Consider the following 23,813-nt stretch of genomic DNA (forward strand, 5'->3'; position numbering starts at 1 on the left):
GTGACTCTTGATCTTGGGGTTGTGAGTCTGAGCCCCACATTGGGTGTAGAGACTACTTAAAAACAAAAGCTTAAAAAAAGAGACTGCGACAAACATACAAATAAATTACCTGTAAAAGGAATTTTATTTAAAATAAAAAGTAAGGGGACTAGGGTGGCTCAGTCAGTTAAGGGTCTGACTCTTGATCTTGGCTCAAACCATGATCTTGCGGTTCGTGGGATCAAGCCCCAAGTCAGGCTCTGTGATCACAGCGCAGAGTCTGCTTAGGATTCTCTCTCCCTCACTCTCTCTGCCCCTTCCTTGATCGTGTGCACGTCTGTCCTCTCTGAAAAGAAACTTCAAAATAAAATAAAATTGAAAAAAAATAGAACTTTGTAATTGTAAAACCAAGGGCTGGGCCAATAGGATGGGAACTTGCCTTATCAAATACTATCGACCTCTGTTGCTTCTTCTTTTTTTAGGGGCTTGGGAGGACAGGTGGGAGAGTAGGTAGCAGGGTATAAAGTGAGGAAAGAATATAATTTGACCCAAGGTGTACACTAGTCCACAGATTCCAAAAGCTGTATTAAAAATTTTTTTTTAAATGTTTATTCATCTTTGAGAGACAGAGAGAGACAGAGCATGAGCAGGGAAGGGGCAGAGAGAGGGAGACACAGAATCGGAAGCAGGTTCCAGGCTCTGAGCTATCAGCACAGAGCCTGACGCGGGGCTCGAACCCATGAACTTCGAGATCATGACCTGAGCCGAAGTCGGACGCTCAACTGACTGAGCCACCCAGGCACCCCTCCAAAAGCCACACTTTAATAAAGATTCCCTGAATTAATATATGTATCCTTTGTTTTTCTTTTTTTTTTTTAATTTTTTTCTTTAACGTTTGTTCATTTTTGAGAGACACAGAGACAGAGTGCATGTGGGGGAGGGGCAGAGAGAGAGGGAGACACAGAATCCAAAGCAGGCTTCAGGCTCTCAGCTGTCAGCACAGACCTGCCGCAGGGCTCGAACTCACAAACCATGAGGTCATGACCTGAGCCGAAGTCGGACACCCAACCGACTGAGCTACTCAGGCACCCCTCTTTTGTTTTTCTATTGAAGGCCACTGATAATGTGTGACTGAGCAGAAGGACTTAAAAATCACTATTTTTTTTCAGAGGTATTATATAAACAGAAATTCAACCTTTCATTCAGTGCAAAACTGAGCAAGGTCCTCACTTAATTTACTAGCTATTAACGCTAGCTACTGTGGTTCCTAGTCAAATGAGCCTCCTGACGGAAGAGCTTGCCAGAGGCCGACGCAGGCATGAGGACCGATCACCCATCTACTTTCTGAATGGGGAATCTTCTGCCACATTGCTCCTGACAGTACACTTAGCTATAAATACCTTTCCTTTCCTACCCCATCAAAGCATTTGGTAGAAGAGCAGATTCTATAGAAGAGAAGCTAGGGCAGATTCTAGACGTGTGTTTGAATGGAGCATCGTGAAACCGAGAGCATCCAGTGGCACTGCCCAGTAACATCATCCCTTCTAAGTACCTACAATGAACACAAAGACAAGGAAGGTGCCAACCACCCTCCCCACACACCCTGTCTCTCTTCCTGTCTTCTCACTTGGCCTTACCTCCCTCTCTCCATAGTCCTGGAGTCCACGCTTTCGGCTTGGTGGCAATACTTCTGGGCACTGCTGAGTCCCACTAGGGCTCTTGGAGTCAGGGAAACCGCCTCTCATATTCCATGAACATTTTATTTGCCCTAAATTAGTGAGATGTTAACTTACCACTTGTTTCTCAGAAGTTACTGCTGCTGAGGTGGTGGCGGTGGCGGCGGTGGCCACAGTCTGTCTCCCCAGTCCTGTGGTGTTGGTGCAATCAGGTGCTGCTGCTTTAACACCTGGCAAGTAGACGGGAGGGGGGCCGGCTTTAGGGGCCGTTCTGGAGTGAAACAGTGAATGATTACAGGGATAAGAGAATGAGCGCGAAGGATGCTGGCTGGGAGGTCTTTGTTTCCAGCCTGCTTTGAGTTGGTTATGGATTGGGGTCGCTGGGGGGTGGTACGGAGGTGGCGGTGGGGGCAAGGGTGGATGGAAGGCCACAAAAGAGTCCAGATCTGTAAACATGGTTTCTGCAGTGGGGGTACTGTTAACTCGACATCTCCCAGACTGTCTCATTGTCAAGAGCGGACTTTCATCCCCAAAACGTTCATCCGGAAAGAACTTGTGAGGATTCTGAAAGATTTAAACAAACAAGACATTTATCAGCAAATTTTCTAGATAGAAATTTACAGGCTGAGAGCATTAAGTGAGATCCTAAGAAAACCACATTCAGCAAGAGTAAAAGGCACAACATTATTTCTCTAGGCCAGAAGCCCAAGAAAAATTTACCTTAATAATAGCACAAAAGGATAGAGTGGAGTCTCTATAGCCTAAGATACAGCTATCAAGGAGAAGAGCTTAACTAAATATTCCAGCAACCAGGTTGGTAATCTCCTGCAAGATTATGTGATAATGCAAAAGCAGGAAATAAAACCTAATTCAAATGAGTCTTTGCTGAGAAAATAAAATTAAATACCAAAGGACAAAAAGGCATACAAGTAAAGATCCTCCTAGAACTTTCTTACAAAACATCTGCACTCTGTCTGAAATAAAAACTATAAAATACTAATCCTTACCTATTACATATAACTCAGTTTTATGAGCCTTTTGATAAACATTATGTAAGAATACTTAATCTGTAAAACTTTAATGCAATTTAAGATACCAAATTAAGATACAGTTTAGAATGTCAAGGGGGAAAGAAATGTATAGTATACAAGACTATTTCATGGATGGAATCCACAGCAAAAAAAAGAAAATCAAGAACCTGTAAGTGGCCTGCTCCCTTGCCTAAGAACATCACACCACATTCCCCTTTGAAGACTCCAGCTAAACAAGTCTAGAGTCAGTGGCAAAAAAAATTCAATCACTTGACCAGACAAAATTAAATTCTACTTTAGGTTCTGATTTAGTGGCTGTGAGCAGACTACTTTACACATTCTTCCTTCACTGCAAAACCAATGCTACTGCTCCTGCTCCTGTACTTGGTCACAAGGGAGTTTTTTTCCCCATGCTGGTTACCAAACAAAAAAAACCAAAAAAAAACCACATTCAGTTTTTGATTCTCGTGCTTATAGGATTTGCAACATCATGCAAAAAATTTCTTATTATACGGAAGAGGAGGGGAGAGGAATAAGAGGGGCATCTGGAAGACCTGTTAAGTCTGGTAGTAGGCCACAACCCGAAATCTAGAGACCCATCGAGGGACAGAGAGCAGTGGAAGGTCAGAATTTTCTGCTTCCTTTTTCACCTTTGATGGGCATGCACACCATTAACTTTTAGCAGGCCTATTAGGTATTAAGAGACATAGCTGCTTACATACAGCACCTCTCGTCTTCACAGCATCCACTTTATTGGTAAGGAAACTGATACTTGGGAGTGGTTAAGCGGCCCAAGTTAACTGGTGAGCAGCAGAGCCAAACTATAACTTCAGCTCTCCCACCAGAGCCCATGTGCTCCATCTACTCCACACCCCGCCTCTACCCAGGGGGGACTTCCAGGCTATCCCAGACCCATGAGGCAGTGAAAGGGCATGCACTAAGAAGCAGATGCGTGCTGGGAGGGCTCCTGGAATGTCTGAAATACCACCTGCACAGGCTCCCTATTTCACACAGTCGAATGCCATCCCCACCTGCAAGAGCTCTGCAGCCGCGTCTGCAAGACCGAACTCTCTTAACACTCGAATTTGAATTTCATAGCTGACCGTGGCGCCTTCCCCACAGTTGAGTGCATAGGCTCTCTGCACCTGCTCAGTGTGCCGTAGTTCCTGCAGACGTCTAACCATGTCTTTCATAATGAGAAGACGAGGAACTGAAAAAAGAAAAACACTCTGTAGGCAAAATATCTGAGCTGCATCAAAGGTCCCCCACTGAGCACAAGCAAGAAGGCCTGTGTTGTTCTGCATTAGAATTTTAATTTCCTGGAAAATACTAATTTATGTGCTTCTAATTATTTTTTAAAGTTTTAATAAAATTTCACTGTGCTCAAAATGCTGCTGATAATACGAAACAGTTACTGAACTGTCTTCTTAGTTCACAACCTAACTAAAATTTTACTTGCATATATTCTCTTCTACATCTCAGGGTATTTCAGAAATCTTTTAAATATATTCATTCTTTTATTCAAATAAGTTTCTGAGTCCTGGTTATGTGCTAGGTATTGGGCTTGGGTACTGGGGTGCTCAGAATCAAAGATATGATCCCTGTCCTCGAAGAGCTCTAGTTTTAGTGAAGTAAACTGAGTAAAGCAGTAGAGCACAGGCCCTAAGTGGTCACAAAGGCAAACATGTGAAGGATGCTGACGGGACGCGGAGGAAGGGTCCACCTCAGATGGAGGCAGGCAAGAGAGGTTTCCTGGAGGAGGGGAATCCTGAGTGGAGTCCTGAAGAATGAGAGAAAACCCAGGCAGGTAAAGAAAGTAGAGTGAAGGTATGTGTCTCGAGCAGAAGGACAAGGCATGTGTCAAACACGCAGGTGACAGTATGGCACAAGCAGCTGGCAGGATTAGCGAACTCAGGGTTCATAGGTACAAGCAGGAGTAGTGTTAAGAGAGAAGGCGAGAAAGATGGGTAGGAACAGATCACGAATGAGCCTGCATATTACGATAAGGAATTTAAATTATATGTTGTGAACAACAGGTACTCCCTTGTGCAGGGGAAGGAAGGACAGGATCAGGGCGGTGACAGAAAGCGTGCTCTGAGAACAGTGTAAAGCAGGGGTTGGCAGACTACGGCCTGTAGGCTGAATCAAGCCTGCTGCCTGTTTTGTCGATAAAGTTGTACTGGCACACAGCTACATCTATTTGTTTACGTATCGTCTGTGGTTGCTCTTGACAACAGAGTTGAGTAGTTGTGATGGAGACTGCATGGCCCACAAAACTTAAAGTATCTACCAAATGGCCTTTCCAGAAAATGTTTGCCGAGTCCTGGTGTAAAGGCCAGAATGGGAGTAAGGATAGAGGCAGGAACACCAACTGGGAACCTAGACTAAGGCTATAGCAGAGGGTGGGGAGTCGAGGATGGAGTCTTCTATATCTAAGAGACAAACTGACTAGAGTAGCCACTGGTTATTATTTCTGGGGAAAGGGAGCGACCATTTACTGAGTGCTTACTTTGTTCCAGGCACACTCCTAAGCATCTTACTCATGGGACTTCCTTGAATCTTCATTAACAACACTAGAAAGGAGACATTATATCCATTTTTCAGATGAAGAAATTAATGCTAAGTAAGTAACCTTACCCAAAGTCACATAAAAGTGGCAGAGCCAGGATATGAGCCCTTGAGTCTTCTCCAATAAGCTACATGGCCTTCCTTAGAGTGTGGTGGGCAAGGAAGAGGGAAGTATCAGATAACACCAGAACAGGGCCAGGTCTTGTTAAAGCAAGACAAGAAAGGCAACAAGTCCTACTCTTCTGAATGTACTTAATTGTGAATGTCTTTGGGCTTTTTAGATTCAGTTCTAAGATTAAGTTATGCTATTTAATTGTATTAATTTGAGCTGATAAAAACCGGCTAATTACTGTAGCTTCAATATCTGCATAAATTAGCTACAGAAACATTTCTCTTCATACTGTTGTCTAATGTATACTTTAAATAAATGACAGTATTTTGTCACTAGTGGCCAAATCTGATAAGGCCAACAACTGATCAGACATTAGTCCCAGAATAAAATGTGCTCAATTAAAAGTTGTTATTTTTTTTAAATTTATCCTTAATTGAAACAATATTTATAAGCAGAAAATGAATGAGGCTAGTTCTTTTCCTTTTTTTTTTAAATTTTTTTAAAAATGTTTATTTATTTTTGAAGGAGAGAGAGTGAGCAGGGGAGGAGCAGAGAGACAGAGAGAGACACAGAATCCAAAGCAGGCTCCAGGCTCCAAGCGATCAGCACAGAACTGGATGCGGGACTCAAACTCACAAACCGTGAGATCATGACCTGAGCCAAAGTCAGATGCCCAGGCACCTGAATGGGGCTATTTCTAATAGCGCTATACAGTTTGCAATGTGTTTCAATTTTGCAGTAGTAACTGGCAAGAGCTGCAAATCTCTGACCCCCCAGATCACTGTGCATTTTCTTACCTTAAAGATGGACACTAGAGCCCTTTGGTTAAAGTCAACATCACCTGATGCTCAGAAAATTTTGGATATAACAGTTATATCTCAATCTACGGTCGATTTCCTCAAAGTCATCACATAAGCCTGCACTACCAACAGAATTCACAGAGCAGATCCTGGGAAGCTGGATGGATCTCTAGGAAACCAACAGTGATAACATTTCAGGGGACATGTCTAGACTCAAAAGATACAAGTTTATAACTCAAAGAGTCTTCTGTGAGAAACGCTTTATGGTGATGAAAAATCTGAATTCCTTTGAACTAGTGGTTCTCAACAGGAAGCGATTTTGCCCCACAGGGCACATTTAGCAATGTCTAGAAACAAAAATGTTTTCAAAGGGTTGTCACAAAGGGGTGTGTGTGTGTGTGTGTGTGTGTGTGTGTGTGTGTGTGCATGCTACTGGCATTTAGTGAGTGCAGATCAGGGATGCTGCTGAACACCCCACAGTGCACAGGACAGCCCCCTCAACAAAGCATATGTCAAGACAGCTAAGGTTGAGAAACTCTGTGCTAACCGGAAAACCTGTATACACCTGTTACTGGAAAATAAAATATGAAACAAAAAACTGAGCTTATTATGAAAACAATGAGTAATGAATTTTGGAAAGCTGAGAGAATGAGCACATATAAAAAAGGCTACAAAAATGATCAGATTATTCATTTAAATATAAATGCCTGACAGAAGGCTACTGCCTCACCTGGAATTTCATTGGCTACGACTGAAGGAGGGCTTGACTGGTGACTGCTGATCTGCTGGTGGCTCATCATGTGACAGCACTGTGGCACGGCGGTACTAACCATGTAAAGCGTGTCTGGCACATTGGACATCCTAACCATTCGCAAACGCACAAGATCTGTTTGTTCCACCATCATCTCGTCCAGCACTGACTGAAAGAACAATTCAATATGAAGAGTATCAGTCAACCATCTCTGTAAATCACATCCGGAGAAAGATTATTACCTTCAGCATATAAAATGGGAAGTAATTTATTGTTTCCAGTGTATGAAGCTTTAAAATAATGAAAGGAGAAAGAACTCCTATCTCTTTAATTTTGTTGTTTGTTTGTTTGTTTTAGGTAGGCGTCACATCCAGTGTGGAGCCCAACACGGGGCTTGAACTCACGACCCTGAGATCAAGACCTGAGCTGAGATCGAGAATCGGACACTTAACTGACTGAGCCACCCAGGAGCCCCTTTACCTCTTTAATTTTTTTTTGAAGTTTATTTGAGAGATAGAACGAGTGGGGAGGGCAGAGAGAGAGGGAGAGAGAGAGAATCCCAAGCAGGCTCCACACTGTCAGCACAGAACCCAATGCGGGGCTTGAACTCACAACCGTGAGATCATGACCTGAGCGGAAACCAAGAGTTGGACATTTAACCAACTGAGCCACCTAGGCGTCCCAACCTCTTTAATTTTTAAAAAATATTTCTGCAGCATCTTTGAAATAATCACCTTCTGAAAAATTTGCTTTTAATTGAAGTATTTGAAATTTGAAGGAAGGTATAAAATCAATCAGAAGTAATTTATATCTAAAGTTACTATAAAGAAAACAAGGTATACATGGGCTAAATATCAGATCCAACAAGAAATGTTCAAAATATAAAATACTGAAGATCAACTTTAAATTCAACAGATCTATATATAAACCCAATTGTTAAGTTAGTTTCAGATGAATTTCAACTGCAGAATGTCCAAAATGAAGTAATGTATAAACCTTTTCCACATTTACTGAGGGCAATTATCTATGAAGTGTGGGTACAGCCATCTGGGAACAGGGAAGTCCCAGGAGGACTATCTGATCAGCTCCCTGCTGCCCCATTCTGAGACAGAGCCGAGTGCGAGGTAGTTTATTACAGACCTTTTATCATCAGCTGCAACCCTGGTAAAGGCTGTGATACTTGTGTACTGTTAAGGACTGAACTTATTTCTGAAAGACGAGACCCAACCATTATGCTTTTTTCCCGATTTTAGACTATTTAAGTGTCAACTACTCAGTAAGAGATAGATTATCGATCTAGTCAATAAAATTAACTTCTCACAATCCTTTCACATATCTTAAGTTAGGAACTCCGACAATCAAAAAAAGAAAAAATTTAAGATAACTTAATTCTATACCCAAACAATGCTTTCCCTGTTAATTTATTTCAGAAAGCTTAATGGTGATTTCTGACTATCAAAGAGTGCCAGTTCCTCAAAAGGCTGTCTCAAAGTTCTCATGGCTAAATACAGCTAATAAAAATCACAGTATTCCATTTTCACATTACCGTATTTTCTTGGAGTTCTTCATATTATAATACATAATTTACTTAGAAAGCCTGAAACTGTCTTAGTTTTATGTACATATTCTGAAACTAAAATATAATTTCCAAAAGCCATTACAGAAGCATTTTGCAAGAAATTGTGTCATTTCTTTAGTTTAAGAAAGACAAAATGTGTGCAATCTTTTCAGAACATTATTCCCATCTTGAAGATCACAAAATACTGACAATCATCTCCGTAAAATTAATTTTTTTCCAAATTAACAATTTGCAACACAACTAAGATAAGAAAAATGTAAAATGCAATTTAATATAAACTAAGTTATAAAGACATGCTTGATAATTAAACATTTCAGAAAACTATTCTGGTGAGTAAACTAGAGTTTACTTTAACTTTCCCTATTATCAAATATTTAGGCTATCTCTAAATATTTTTTACAATGCCACAATGAATATCTTTGTGCTTATAAGCACAAATTATAGTTCATAAAAGGCACTCTAATAACTTAAAATGATTTTCATTACCTTTGCTTCCTCCACATATGGAGAGAATAGTCGAGGACGAACATATATTCCAGCATTTTTTTGCCGTAACCAGGCATTTGACTTTCCACCCTCTGTTGTAGGAAGCATATCTGATGGAGGAGTACTAATCAAGCCTCTTTTCATCTTGGAAAAAAAAAATTTTTTTAGATGAACTGAAGATTTGAGTGAACTAGAATATTACTAAGATAAATAATTATGCCTATAAATCATAAAAATTTAGGAATAGATGTTAAATTTCAAAATACTCCTAATGTTTAACAATATTTCAAAAATTCAGCAATAAAAAGGTACTACAATTTACCACTTTTCTCTATACAGAGGAAAGATGTTTTTAAAAGAAGAGCTATAATAATTACAAATATAATGAGCTGGACCAGTTTTCAGAACTTTTAATGAAAACCAAATTCTATTTTTTTCCTTACTCATCTAGACATGGATTCCACCCTCCCCCCTCCCCCCAAAAGACAAAGGAACATCTTGGGCCTAGATCTACAGTACAAGGAGACAGGCAGTCTGCATGGTGGTTAGGGGCGGGAGCTCTAGGGGAAGGAAGACTTGACACGAAACCCTAACTCCCCATTTAACAGCTGCATGACCACAGACATGTCCCTTTTTGGTTTTTGAATGTTTTATTTTTGAGAGAGCACAAGCAGGGGAGGGGCAGAGAGAGGGGGACAGAGGATCTGACGCCGGCTAACACCACTGACAGCACTGATAGCAGTAAGCCCCACGTGGGGCTTGAACTCAGGAACCTGAGCCGAAGTCGGATGCTCAACTGACTGAGCCACCCAGGTGCCCCCGCAGACATGTCCTTTTATCTGAGCTTCACTTTAAGGGCTTCTAGATGGCCCTGGAGATGGAACACTGCACATCTATACGTGGTGGCCCTGTTGTTTCCGTGTCTATGCTGGGAGAAAATAAATCAAGTACCTACAGCTCCTAAGGTGGTTGTGAGGCGGTCATGAGGTAAAAGCACTCCACACACACTAAGAGTGTTTTAAGGTTTTAACAGCATGACTAGCAAACTTTCACTGGGGACTTAGGCATGAAGCATGGAATTAAGAACAGGGATAGGTATTTTCTAAAATTTTTTTTAATGTTTATTTATTTTGAGGGAGAGAGAGACAGAGTGCGAGTGGGGAGAGGGGCAGAGAGAGGGAGACACAGAATCCGAAGCAGGCTCCAAGGCTCTGAACTGTCAGCACAGAGCCCGATGCGGGGCTTGAACTCATGAACCACAAGATCATGACCTGAGCTGAAGTCAGACACTTAACTGACTGAGCCACCCAGGCGTCCCAGAGATAGGTATTTTCTAACTCTACTAAACAAAAGTTCTAAAGTATTTTTCTAAACCAAATTCAGAGTTCAATTTGGTTTGTGTCCTAGGTTTTAAACAAAACCAAACATCGTTTCTCCAATATTAATCTTATTAAATATAATAAATGTCTAATTGCTGCATTAGTTAAAATTATTTTTAACTAATAAAATATAGCATTAGATAGTATTTAGGAAACAGGCAAAAACTCGTAACCCTATTTCAACCATAATAATGCTGATATATTTCCTGCCAGTATTTTTTAAATGGGTGTTTACAGAATTGAATTCTAGAATACATAAAAATGCATTATTTTGTATACTTCTAAAATTATATTCCATTAACATTTTTCATGTTGCTGTATTAGTCTTTATGACTATTGTTCAGGGCAGCAAAATACTCTTTTGAGTAGTCATACTATAGTTTACTTTTATTTTTTTCTGTTATTAGACATTTAAGCTATTTCCAAATATTTAAGGACAATGCTACTAATGTACCAGCTATGCTTCCCCTACGGGATGGTAATATTATTTCAAAAATTATTGACTTAATAGGTGAAAAAGTGGTAACTTATGGCTTTATTTTGCTTTCTTTGGTGTGTGTGATTACTAGTGAGACTGACCATTTTTTCTAATCAGAAATACCATAAATATTTAATCATTTCCTTCTAGTTTTTCCATATTTCGATTTAATATTTAATTCTTCAATCTAACAGGGATTAATTTTGTGTGCAAGTGAAATGAGGGTTTAACTTTAAACAAATTTCCCCTAGCTCATCAGCTAGTCTAGCAATGATTCACTGATTTCTGATAGATTATTATATGTTTAATTCTCTCTTAAAATTTATTTATTTTGAAAGAGAGAGAAAATGAGCAGGAGAGGGGGGGAGGGGGGGAGGGAGGGAGGGAGAGAGGGAGAGAGGGAGAGAGTGAATCCCAAAGAGGCTCCGCTCTGTTAGCGCAGAGCCGAACACAGGGCTCAAATTCACAAAACCGTGAGATCATGACCTGAGTCGAAATCAAGAGTTTGACACTTAACCAACTGAGCCACCTAGGCGCACCTATGTATTATGTACACTATGTATTATGTACGCTCTTATGTATTAATTAGGATCTTTTTCCCAGCTATTTTGTCTCGTCTGTTTTTCTATCATCACAGATTAAATATCTAAATTGTTTTGTTTTGTTTTATTTTGTTTTAAAGTAAGCTCTAGGCCCAATATGGGGCTTTAACTCAGGACCCTGAGATCAAGAGTCACATGCTCTACCAGCTGAGCCAGCCAGGCGCCCCTTGAGTTTTATAATGTATTTTAAATTCTGGAAGAGTTATCCTTTCTTCATTATGTTCTTTTGAGAGAGCTTAAAAAAAAATTCGTACCAAACAAACAAACAGCAGGGGGGAAAAAGGGAGGAAAACCAAGAAACAGACTTAACTACAGAGAACAAACGGACGGTTACTGGAGGGGATGTGAGTGGGGGTGAAATAGGTGATGGGAATTAAGGAAGGCACTGATTGTGAGGAGCACTGCGTGTTGGTAGTAAGTGATGAATCACTAAATTCTATACCTGAAACTAACATTACACTGTATGTTAACTAACTGGAATTTAAATAAAGACTTGGAAAGAAAAAAAATTAAAAAAATAAAACATTTGTATATAATGGAAAAAAATTCTTATTGGGTTTTTTCCAGATGACTTTTATGTTTCTGAGCAGTTGAAAAAACTATGTCTATAAACAATGCACTAACGTTATAAGCCAATTTGTATACAATATTTATAATATTTATTTTTCACATCCATTAATTCAAGCAATTACTGGTTTAAAAAATTCACTTTGAAAAAATTATGAAAGTAACATGATCAGCTCCATTAATCTTTAAAGTACAATCAGAAGATTCTATCATCCTTTTCACACTAAACCAATCTCCTTCCTTCCTGCTCCCTGATATATTGCTGTGTTTGAAAAGTCTCCAAAGGTAATTTCTACCCTTTCCTTTGTGAATGAGGATCTACTTGATCTACGCTGATAAATGGCTGAAGTAACCTCCCCTGGAGACTATCCTCTTGAAAAAGTGAGACTGCTATCCCCACTTAACTCTCATTCACCCAACCTTTAGCTGTGCCAGTGGCCAACACTGGGGACATGACATGGTGCAAAACACGTCTGTCTCTGTCCTCGTGGACTTCACAGTTTCACGGTACTCTTATTAGTAGAAATTATGTATGATGATTAAAAAAAAAAGATAAGCCTGCACATTTTGGTACATTTTATTTTCATGAAAGGGATGAATGAAGAAAGACACTTACTGCATCACTGAGGACTTCACTGTTTATAGGTAAGATGTGTTCAATTCGCACAAAAGGTAAGAGAGAAGAAAGGATCTCTCTAAGCTCTTCGATGTCCAGGTCTCGTCTTTTTACGCCTCTTCTGTTCACACTGTGGGCAGTGCCACTCAGTAAGTTTGGCTCTATGAGACAGAAAATGAGAAGTCTCCAACCAAATCCAAATTTTCAAACTTTTCTCTCTAGTATGCTTTCAGTAACACTCTTTATACTTAGGTGCATCTGCTTTAAAAAGGATTATAATTTTTTTTTTTTTGTCTTAATACCTTTAACAGAGATGTTCTTCGGCAAGGCAAAAGCATGATGTCAACTTTTAGGATAACTTTTTTTGATTGTTTTGCACTACGGAATAAAGAATTATTTTCCATATACTAATTCAAAGGAGAAAAGAGGATAATCTATTAAAATCTAGTTTGACCAAGGGCTTTTTTTTTAAGCTTTCTCATTGCTGTGACCAGTTTTTAGTACAATTAAGGGCACTACAGGGCAAGTGGTATTTCTGGTCACTGTAGGTTATCAGTGTACTCATTAGACTACCATATGTTTACCAGCAACTTAACAAGATATTAATTACCTGGTATCTAAAGCAGCAAAACCTAATGTACACTGTATTTAACTCTGATTTCTATGATAGTCTCCTAAGTTTCTTACTATGGGAATGTTAACTGCAAAAAGTGACCCTTTGATCTCTGACATGCAATATATTTCCACCGTCCAGAGCAGAGAGTCAAGGTTTTCTTCATTAGGTATCAGTGAAAGGGGAAGATCTGGAGTACATATAACCTCATGATACTGAGGTAAAAAGAAAAATTACTTAAATTTTGGGAATATGTAATCATGTCTATAATCTAGGGACTGTATTTTTCTTAAAAAACAAGATCTTTATCATTCACAAATATAAATGCTGCCTTTTTTGCAAATACTCTATAGGCAAACAGGCATTTCCTTTAAATCATGTGATAGGCAGATGGATAGAGAGATAAAGAAATAATTATTTTTGAAAAGCTAAGCTTTTTCTGGCATCATTCAATAAAACTGTTGCGAGCATGTGGAAAAAAGGTTTTTTTTTTCCTTGCCTTGCTATGATTTGGCTTCATACTTACACAAAGCATTCCTTTTCAAAAAGAAAATTTCCCCTTAAAGTTGTGAAATCTTAGAGAAGACTCCCAAATACATCACAGCTAAGGGCAGAACCGTTATATATAAAGGTGACTAAAAGGTGCAGCCTGGTTTGCTTAGGTTCCTTCTCATTCTCATCCCTGTGAAAGAGTCTTCTGTTCTAACCTGGTCTGAAAACTACTATTTTAAGGGAAATTTTATCGGGGTGCCTGGCTGGCTCAGTTGGTTGAGTGTCTGACCTCAGCCCAGGTCATGATCTCATGGTTCACAAGTTCAAGCCCCATGTTGGGCTCTGTGCTGACAGCTTAGAGCCTGGAGCCTGCTTTGGATTCTGTATCTCCTTCCCTCTCTGCCCCTCCCCTGCTCACGTGCTCTCTCTCTCAAAAATAAAAAATTTAAAAAAAAATTAAGGGAAATTTTATCAAGGATGCTCATTATCTGCCCAAAATAAATATGACATTTCATCATTACCAACCTTGCATCAGTGAACAAACCCATGGCCTACAATGATTATGAAGAATTATATACAATCTATTCTTATTATTTGGAGTAGTCATATTCTATAGAGTCATTGTAAACACTTTGTAAATATTGAACCACTGCTCCTAAGGGAAAACACATGGTTAGGTTCCTGTGAGCCTCTGGTCCCAACAATTTTGTCAACCGATCAAGACATAACCTTTTTTTAAATGTATGTTTCTGTTTAAAGACACCTTATTAATATATATTGCTGATTTATTAACATTGAATCATAGCTGACAGCACTGTCACTCATACCTGAACGAAGCTTGTTTAACTCATAGTTTCTCTGTAAGGCACATCACAGCCTTCCTGTGCTTAGGGACACTACACAGCACTAAAAGTTACACTCGGAACCCATTGTGATCAGTGAGATCACACCCCCATAAAATACGAAAAACATGGCCCTTAACAGACTGTGAAAAGGACCTTGTTTGCAGTGTGAGAACTTAAATAAGAAGGCACAGTGTCATTCGGTTCCACCTTAAGCTGGGAACATGTGCAACAGAGAACTCAAAATTTTTGTCACTCTGAGCATGTCTGCAAATGACCGTGAAAGTGCTGTAGGTACTGATTTTGAGGCTGTAAATAAATTTTAGCAGATAGGTGAATTTGCAAATATAGAACCTGCAAATAAGAAGGACAGATGGTATACTGGCATTTCAAAAAGTCCCACATTAATACTAGTGGCTTTAATATTAAAAACCATTCACATCTGATGGGGCACCTGGGTGGCTCAGTTGATTAGGCACGTGACTTCGGCTCAGGTCATGATCTCATGGTTCATGGGTTCAAGTCTTACATTGGGCTCTGCACTGTTAGTGCAGAGACTCTCTCTCCCTTCTCAGCGTGGGATTCTCTCCCAAAACAGATAAAAACTTAAAAACAATCACATCTGAGAATTGCTAATGGCTCAAGCAGGCTACAGAAAAATAAATTAGGAAAAATAAGAGGTTGTGAAAGGCAGGCTTAGCTTGCCTTAAAATGTGACAGAACAACTCTGTAAGTGCACTAAAAATCATGACTTGAACACTTTAAATAAGTGAACTTCATGATATGTAAAGTATATCTAATTAGATACAGCCATCAAAAAATGACAGGAAAGGGAAATCTGTATTTTTCTAAATTAAAATGTTTTGAAAAAAATGTTTTGATTTGGGTTTGCTATATAGAGGAACACACCACTCTTTGAGGGAAGGAGCATGCGTATGATGTTTCCATCTCTTCTGCAGTATCCCTAGATGGAAACCATTCAAAAGCATTATTTTTCCTTTACCTTCTACAAAATTTAAAAACAAACAACACATTAGGCTTTTTTGGGAGGTAGTCCTATCTTTTTTTGTTGAGGTAAAATTCACATAACATAAAACTAACCATTTTAACCTTTTTTTTTTTTTAAAGATTATTTTGAGAAAGACACAGCATGAGTGGTGGGGGCAGGGGCAGAGAGAGAGGAGAGAGGGGGGAGGGAGGGACAGAGACAGAGACAGAGAAAGAGAGAGAGAATCCCAAGCAGGCTCTGCGCTGATGCAGGGGCTTGAACCCATGAAGCCATGAGATCATGACTTGAGCCTAAACCAAGAGTCGGACACTTAACTGAGCCATGTAGGTGCCCCACCATTTTAACCATGTAAAGTGTATAATTCAGTGGCTTTTAGTATATACAAAGTTTTTCTAAAAAAACAACAAGAAATTTTTTAAAATGTGTTTATTTAGGGGCGCCTGGGTGGCTTAGTCAGTTAAGCATCCAACTTCAGCTTAGGTCATGATCTCACAGCTTGTGAGTTCGAGCCCTACGTTGGGCTCTGTGTTGACATTTCAGAGTCTGGAGCCTGCTTCGGATTCTATGTCTCCCTGTCTCTCTGCTTCTCCTCTGCTTGCACTTTGTCTCTCTCCCTCTCAAAAATAAATACACATTAAAAAAATAAAAAAATAAATAAATGTATGTTTATTTATTTTGAGAGAGAGCATGCACATGAGCAGGGAGGGGGTGGGAAGGGACGGGGAGGGAGAGAGGGAGAGGGGGAGAGGGGGAGAGGGGGAGAGGGGGAGAGGGGGAGAGAGGGAGAGAGGGAGAGAGGGAGAGGGAAGGGGAGGGAGAGAGGGAGGGGGAGAGAGAGGGAGGGGGAGGGAGAGGGAGGGGGAGGGAGGGGGAGGGAGAGGGAGGGAAAGGGAGAGAGAGGGAGGGAGAGGGAGGGAAAGGGAGAGAGAGGGAGGGAGAGAGGGAGAGAGGGAGAGGGAGAGAGAGAGAGAATCCCAAGCAGATTCTGCGTTGTTAGCACAGAGCCTGATGTGGGGCTCCAACTCATGAACCGTTGAGATAATGACCTGAGTTGAAATCATGAGTCAGAGGCTTAACTAACTGAGTCACCCAGGCGTCCCCAGTATAGAAAATGTTACACACACACCACCGCTATCTAATTCCCAAACATTTCCACCAACAATATGCTTTGTTAATATTTTAATCATTAAATAAAAATTTCATTCTAATACTTCTATAAATTGGTATATAATACTCCATGTATTATTAAGCACATACAGAGGTAACATTAAAAGTATGCTTTAAAGTTGTAAAATGAAATTTTCTGGTTTCTTTCTTTCTTTCTTTCTAAATTTTTTAATGTTTATTTATTTTTGAGAGAGAAAGAGACAGAGCATGAGCAGGGAAGGGGCAGAGAAAGAGGGAGTCACAGAATCTGAAGCAGGATCCAGGCTTTGAGCTGCCAACACAGAGCCCAATGTGAGGCTCGAACTCATGAACTGTGAGATCATGACCTGAGCCAAAGTCGGACGCTTAACCGACCGAGCCACCCAGGCGCCCCTCTGGTGTATTTATTTCTAACAAAGTGTACTCTTCTCCACTAAAAATTTCTATTTTCACCAGGCAATAGTGGCTACTGTCAAGACTGGTACACAGTATGCTTCTGGATAAAAAACTTATAGTATAAGCTAATTTTCTGAGCTTACCTCTGTCAGCTATTCTTTTCATCAACTGATGCTCACCCCATTTAATCAGATATTTAAGGATATCTTGTTCACTTGCCTATAATAAAAAAAATGGTTTCGATTTATTTTAGTGAAATTAGATAAATGGCAAGTTTCATAATGACTGTACCTAGGTGATAATGTACACGGTGCGCGACTTAGCCACATTTCACTATACACTGGCTGTTTGAAATGTTCCATTAAAGCTGTGGTCTACCAACACCAAACACACAAGACCACTCTGCATGTGTTCTGTCCAGTAACCTACCTCTTGGCTCCAACTAAATCTTTTATTCTTGTGTTCGTCTTTATCCTATTCTCTTCACCTATTTTAAACTTACTGGTTTTTCTGTATGGTGTCTACACAGCTGCCTTCAATTCTTTTTGGGACAAGGTGGAGATAAATAGACGATACTAAAAGTGTACAGATACCAAGTGATTACTATCTCCTGCAAGAACAGAAAAAACAGGTATGGCAACCTGCTCGGGCAGAGAGACTACCATCCGCACACGGTATGCTACTGGCTGGTGAAGGACCCTTCAAGCACAATCTGCGAAATGGCGAGGCGCCTGTCATTTTTTGCACTTTACTGAAAATCTTAGAGCAAATCTAGGCTGCTCTCAAAGGTTTTTACCTTATAAGCAGAAATGCAAAGCTTTCTAAAGACAATAATCTGAAAGACCTGACAAACTAACTCCCATAATGTACGCAGTCTGGATCAGGACAACGAAACAAGGTTAATGAACACAGATCCTAAATAAATCAAATCCAATTACGACATTTGTACTGCAATCAAATCACAGGTGCTAAGTGGATTATTTACCTCTGCGCTTAGTTTCTGACTGGGATGGAAGCACTTTTACAATTTTCCTAGTACAAATATAAAGAAAGAGGAAATGGCTCAATGGGTTTATGTTTTTATAACATTAAAACTGTTGTATAGTTTCCGGCATAAAATTCATACAACCAATGCCAAAAAAAATTAAACTTGAACATATGTTACTTGAAAGTATTTTTTGCAATATTTTAAACCTATTGTTGGTTTAAATTACCAAATTAGATTGACATATATAAGTCAATGACACAAGAATTTGCTAAAAACTACTTCTGATTAAAAATAAATAGTTGAAAACATTATTGTATTTGGGAAAGGCACATACACTGAGTTTTTATAAGCATTTGAGTGGATCGGAAATTGAATACTACTCTTACTGTGTGCTTAAGCTACTGTCTACAGTCTAAGTATCTGATACTCCACGAAAACCAATAAATTGTTATAGTGGATTAATGGAAGCCAAGAAAATCACTGTTGGGATATGCTTCTGACCTTGCCTACTGCCTCCACCCCTTTGGTGTAGGTGGTTGGGACCTGGGCTTATTCACAATGCTGAGTCATAGCAGCAGGGGTACAAAGGGCCAGAGAGCCAGAAGGCTTTTCCTGTACACATCTGAAGAGGGCATCCCTGGGTGGGCCAATCTCCCTAGATGGGAGAATAGAATATAGATGGGTTTTCTGGTGCACATATGGATGACAATGAATTTGAGAGGTGCATAAATGATTACCTGTAGGTAGTCAGACTGGATAGCAGTAAGCAGATGATCTTTGCTGAGTTCATAAAAAACATCCGAAGTCATGACCTGGGAAAATTCCTCACAGAGGAAATGTAAAGCTTGTCGGTGCACCCATTTAGAGCCATATGGATGAGAGCTCCACTTGAGGATGGCAATTAAGGTATCTAATGAGATGCTCTCAGCAATGATATCCTCACAGCCTAAAAGAGAAGGCAAATACTTCTTAAGATTAATCATAAATATTGTTTATTGAACATTAGTGTGTTAGACACTATACTTAAAAGTAGCAATAGTAAAAAAGAACAAGGAAATAAATAAAATTTCATGGAAATCACCAAGACTTGGTGGAATGGGATAACAATAGGTAACAATAGACTATAACATCTTTAGGAAATCTGCTTTTCAATAGAGACAGATCCACAGAAAAAGGCAGAGAATCTTCACAATTGTTTAAAAAAGTAAGTATCTCTGTGCAAATCCAACACTTTGAGTAAAACACTCTAGTGGAGAGCACTGGACCAAAGGGGAAAGAAAAGAAGGTAGAAATGATACAATTGTGGGAAATAACCAGTCAAAGGAAGGGTACAGATGACACTTGACTGCTAAGAGAATCCACACCTGGGAAGACAGGTGGGCTATCTTCCATGAACTAGTAGGACATCTGTTCTTTGCATCATTCTAAAAATGAAAACAAAACAAAACAAACTTGTTATTATTGATAGTTTAATCCCTCAGCATAGAGACAACATAATGTAACTTTATGCTCATCTGAGATTAATTCTGATGAATTAAAATGAAAGAAGTAGGTTTTTTTAAAAAAAATATTCATTTATTTTTGAAGGAAGGAGAGACAGAGCGTGAGTGGGCGAGGGCAGAGAGAGAGGGAGACACAGAATCTGAAGCAGGTTTCAGGCTCTAAGCACAGAGCCCGATGCAGGGTTTGAACTCACAAACCACGAGAGCATGACCTGAGCTGAAGTCGGTCCCTTAACCGACTGAGCCATCCAGGCACCCCAAAAGAAAGAAGTAGTTTAAGTGAAAAGGACCAGGCTTCTGGAAAAAGTGACTATGACACTCTATGGGCTCAAAGAAGTGAAGATAACCTGAGGATAGTCAACTATTTTCCTTAGGAAAGACCATTTCAAAATACTGATACAAGACAAAAGTAAAATCTGAGTGACAAAGCTTATGGAAGGGAAAATTGCTGAAGTTGGACGGAAATTCTTTATAACTAAGTTTACTGTAAAATCAAAAGGAATCCTGATAATTTGGGAGGAAAAAAGAAGCGTTTACCACTACCAACAACAAAAATGAGGCTAGAGAGGCTGCTCTCTAATGAGCCCAAGGCTTTGAAAGATACAGCTAAAAGAAAAGGAATCGATGAACTCCAGAGACTTGCAAAGCTCAACATCAATGTGAAACCATGAAAGGCAAAGACAGAAAGGTAATGACTATGGTCACCCTTTCCAGGTGATAGAAGATCATTAGCAGCCAATACAGAGTGCAAAAAATAATGCTTCATTCCCTTTTCTGATACGGTACCAGATAAGGAGAACATCATAGAGAATCGTGTAACCTGATTTCTGCAAAGCATTTAACAATATACTTCTTGATGTTTCTAGAAGACAGAGACTGCTGTCTTCACTGCATGTCTAGCACCTTCTTGCCATGGCAGGTGCTAAATAAAAATTTGTTGAGTGTGCAAACGAGATCTTTGCAGATCGGATGAAGAGCTATAGATGGATGACAGAATGGTGGTTAAGGGAACCACTTGGAAGTGGCACTGATTAACGTGGGGGATGGAGTGCGGGTTCTGTTTTCTTGATGTTATTCAAGAACTTGAATGAAGATGTGGAAAATATGCTTCAAAATCTCCAGGTGACCGAAAACTGGGAAACACAAAGACACACTGGATGACATGATCATAAGTGGCTACACAGATGGGTCAAAATGAGGGTGAAACAGAACCAGGAAAATTAGAAAGTTCTATATTTCAATGAAAGAAAATCAACTGCACAGCAGATGACAGGAGAGAGCTAGTTTAACCACAACCTATGTAAAAATACTACCTGGGTACCTTAGGGGAACGCATGCAAGATGGGACATCGCTGCTGTAGAGCTGAAGCGATCTCAGGCTTTTAAGATTCAAGCACAGAGTCCTAATCAATGGAATAATGCTGCATGCTCTACTGTGTATGGAGTGTTGTGTTCTACTCTGGGCCCTGTGTTTTAGATGAAGCATTGACAAAACACCAGAATTCTCAGAGGAGAGCAAAAGAATAGTAGAGAGTTTGAGCCCTGTCACAGAAGAAAAGCTCCAAGCAACCAAGATTACTTGGCTTATGTAAGAGAAACCTGAGGAGAGACACAGGAAGTGATCTTTAAATGTCTGACAGACCTTCATGAGGCAGAGGAGAAATAACCGACTTCCCTGTTGTTCCAAGGGCAGGTCCAACATGTGGATGTTAAAAGAAGGGGACTTTGCCTCAATACTAAGAAATTTCTAACAATTAAATTTGTTCCCTTCAAAAACATAAAAGGATCCTTCTAGAAAAATGCAGGAGCAAAGGCTGAATCATCACATAAGGGACAGAGTACAAAGAACCCCTATGCTGGATATGGAGCAAAGGTCAGAGAGTACCCGAGACGCTTCCATCACAAAGATAAAAGCATTTTGAGAAAAGTGGTAACAGAGCATCAACATAAGACTAATCTCATCTAAAGATTAAAGATTTATTTAACATGAGATCCTGAGAAGGAACACTGAGACCACCACAATGAAACATGCATGTAAACAACACCCAACGATGTGTATATGTGCTAATGAGGAGTGAGAAATACGGAGAAGTTCTAGACAGCTCTCATGAGTTTATGAGCCAAATGCCCAGCTGAGGAGGACAGGCCTCCTCCAGTAGCTAGAGGAAGACTTGTTGTGAACAGGCACTGGACTAGGGTTGGGGAGAATGGGTCAATCTGAGAGATGTGCTTGGGAATGAAGCAAGTGAAGCTAGAGAGAAAGTGGTTACTGAAAAGGATGTATCACAATCCTATGAAACCAGGATATTGGCAGAGGTGAAGAAAGAGAATTAACAATAACATCATATATTTAAACTTCTGAGGTTTTCAAAGAAGTGAGACATGACAGGAAAAAGTGGCCTTTGAAATCAAGACATACTGGACTTGAAATCGCACCTTGGCCACCTAGAAGCTAAGTCATTTTGCATAAATCCTTAACCTCTGTGAGCCTGAAATATTCTCATTTGTAAAACTGGGATTATACTCCTGACTCAAGATTGTTATGAGATTTAAACGAGACCGTACTCTTGACACTCTTCATTTGTTCATCTGGCAGTACCTACTTGCCAAGCACTGTGAATACACCGCTCTTTTCACCGCACATCTGTCCCCCGTGGCCTTAACTCCCAAAGCATCCTCGTGATTTTCAAATCTACATATAGTTCCAACCCAGAGCTCCTTCCTGACTCCCAGACTCACCCCTTCAACTTCCCACCGGGGAGTTCTGGGGCTCTTCTGCAGACCTCTTAAATGCAAGTCAATTCGTTTCCTCTGGGAAATCTAGAACCCCCCATCTTTTTTTATTAGAACAAATTTTTAAATGTTGTTATTTATTTTTGAGAGACAGAGAGACAGCATGAGCAGGGGAAGGGCAGAGAGAGAGGGAGACACAGAACCCTAAGCAGGCTCCAGGCTCTGAACTGTCAGCACAGAGCCCAATGCGGGGCTTGAACCCACAAACCATGAGATCATGAGCTGAGCTGAAGTCACTTAACTGTCTGAGCCACCCAGGTGCCCCTAGTACCCCCCTTCTTCACCCCTGCTTTAGAGAAAGATACCTCTTTCTCCCAGTCACCAAAGCCAGAAATCTTAAGTACTATTACTGATTCCTTCTGAAGCCCACATGCACTCACCATCAAATGCTGTTCATTCTATTCTTATTTTAAATCCATCCCCTCCGCTGAATCTCTACCACCTCCCCATTTCAGAATCTGATACTTTCTCCCCGCATTACTGAAATAGCCTCGAAAAGTTCCTATCTTTCTCCCTTCCAATCTGTTCTCCATACTGTTGCCAGATGATCTTTTAAAATGTAAATTAGATTATATATGTAACAAATTATTCAATAGCTTGCAAATAACTTCAAGATAAAATCCAAACTACATATTCTTGATGGTCTGGCCCCTGCCAACTTCTCCAGTTCCATTCCTGCTCATATTCTACATTCCAGTCATACTGCATTCATTACTTGCCATTTCCTAGAGTTCCACCAAACTCTCACCTCCAGGCCTTTGCATATGTTGTTCCATTTTTCTGAAATGCTCTTTTTTATGTTGTTTTTTAAAAACTGTTTATTTTGAGAGAGCGAGCAAGCACAAGGGGGAAAGGGCAGAGAGGAGGGGGAGGGGGGAGGGGGAGGGGGAGGCAGAATCCCAAGCAAGCTCCATGCTGCCAGCACAAAGCCTGATGTGGGACTTGATCCCATAAAACACAAGATCATGACCTGAGCCGAAATCAAGAGTCAGAGGCTTAAATCAACTAAAACACCCAGGCACCCCTGTAATGCTCTTAATTCTCCTTAACTCATCCACGTTTTTTAGACTTAGCTTAAATGTTGCTTCTTTTCAAAAGCCTATCTTGATCTTGTTCCCCAAAGCCTAGGTCACATGTTCCTCTTACGTAAGTGTCCAGGCTGACCTATTTCCCTCTATATAATAGCATAAATTATTTTATATTTCTGACATATTTGTCAGAATCCTCTACCAGACTGAGAACTCCTTTGGGGAAGAGGGCCCACTTTAGTGATTCTACAATGCCTGACATCTAGGAGCTAATCAATTAAAAACAAAAATATCTAATCTTTTTGAAACTTATGTGCCAAGTCTGTACTTAACTTACAATTATTTGATTTTAGCACTCTTTCTCAAAGAGGGTGGTATTA

The 23,813-nt window shown here is 40.0% G+C and overlaps 1 protein-coding gene across 7 annotated transcripts in view; it reads right to left on the reverse strand.

The window, feature by feature from the left end:
* BTBD7 (BTB domain containing 7) overlaps positions 1 to 23,813 on the reverse strand; it is a 57,404-nt gene that overhangs the window by 5,950 nt on the left and 27,641 nt on the right. For 2 of the 7 annotated variants that reach the window (XM_042990430.1, XM_042990429.1), the window contains exons 2-9: positions 19,475 to 19,534; positions 18,848 to 19,056; positions 17,266 to 17,341; positions 12,625 to 12,785; positions 8,983 to 9,126; positions 6,897 to 7,086; positions 3,718 to 3,896; positions 1,773 to 2,219 (exon numbers count right to left, since the gene is read on the reverse strand). In XM_042990430.1, coding sequence (XP_042846364.1) covers positions 1,773 to 2,219; positions 3,718 to 3,896; positions 6,897 to 7,086; positions 8,983 to 9,126; positions 12,625 to 12,785; positions 17,266 to 17,341; positions 18,848 to 19,056; positions 19,475 to 19,502 — 1,434 coding nt within the window. In that variant the 5' untranslated portion in view covers positions 19,503 to 19,534. Of the gene's footprint in view, positions 1 to 1,772; positions 2,220 to 3,717; positions 3,897 to 6,163; positions 6,336 to 6,896; positions 7,087 to 8,982; positions 9,127 to 12,624; positions 12,786 to 17,265; positions 17,342 to 18,847; positions 19,057 to 19,474; positions 19,535 to 23,813 lie in introns of those variants that run through there. The other 5 variants (XM_007094936.2, XR_006219065.1, XM_042990428.1 and 2 more) reach the window with 5 other exon arrangements.

This window comes from Panthera tigris, chromosome B3 (genome assembly GCF_018350195.1).
Source record: "Panthera tigris isolate Pti1 chromosome B3, P.tigris_Pti1_mat1.1, whole genome shotgun sequence".
NCBI lineage: Eukaryota > Metazoa > Chordata > Mammalia > Carnivora > Felidae > Panthera > Panthera tigris.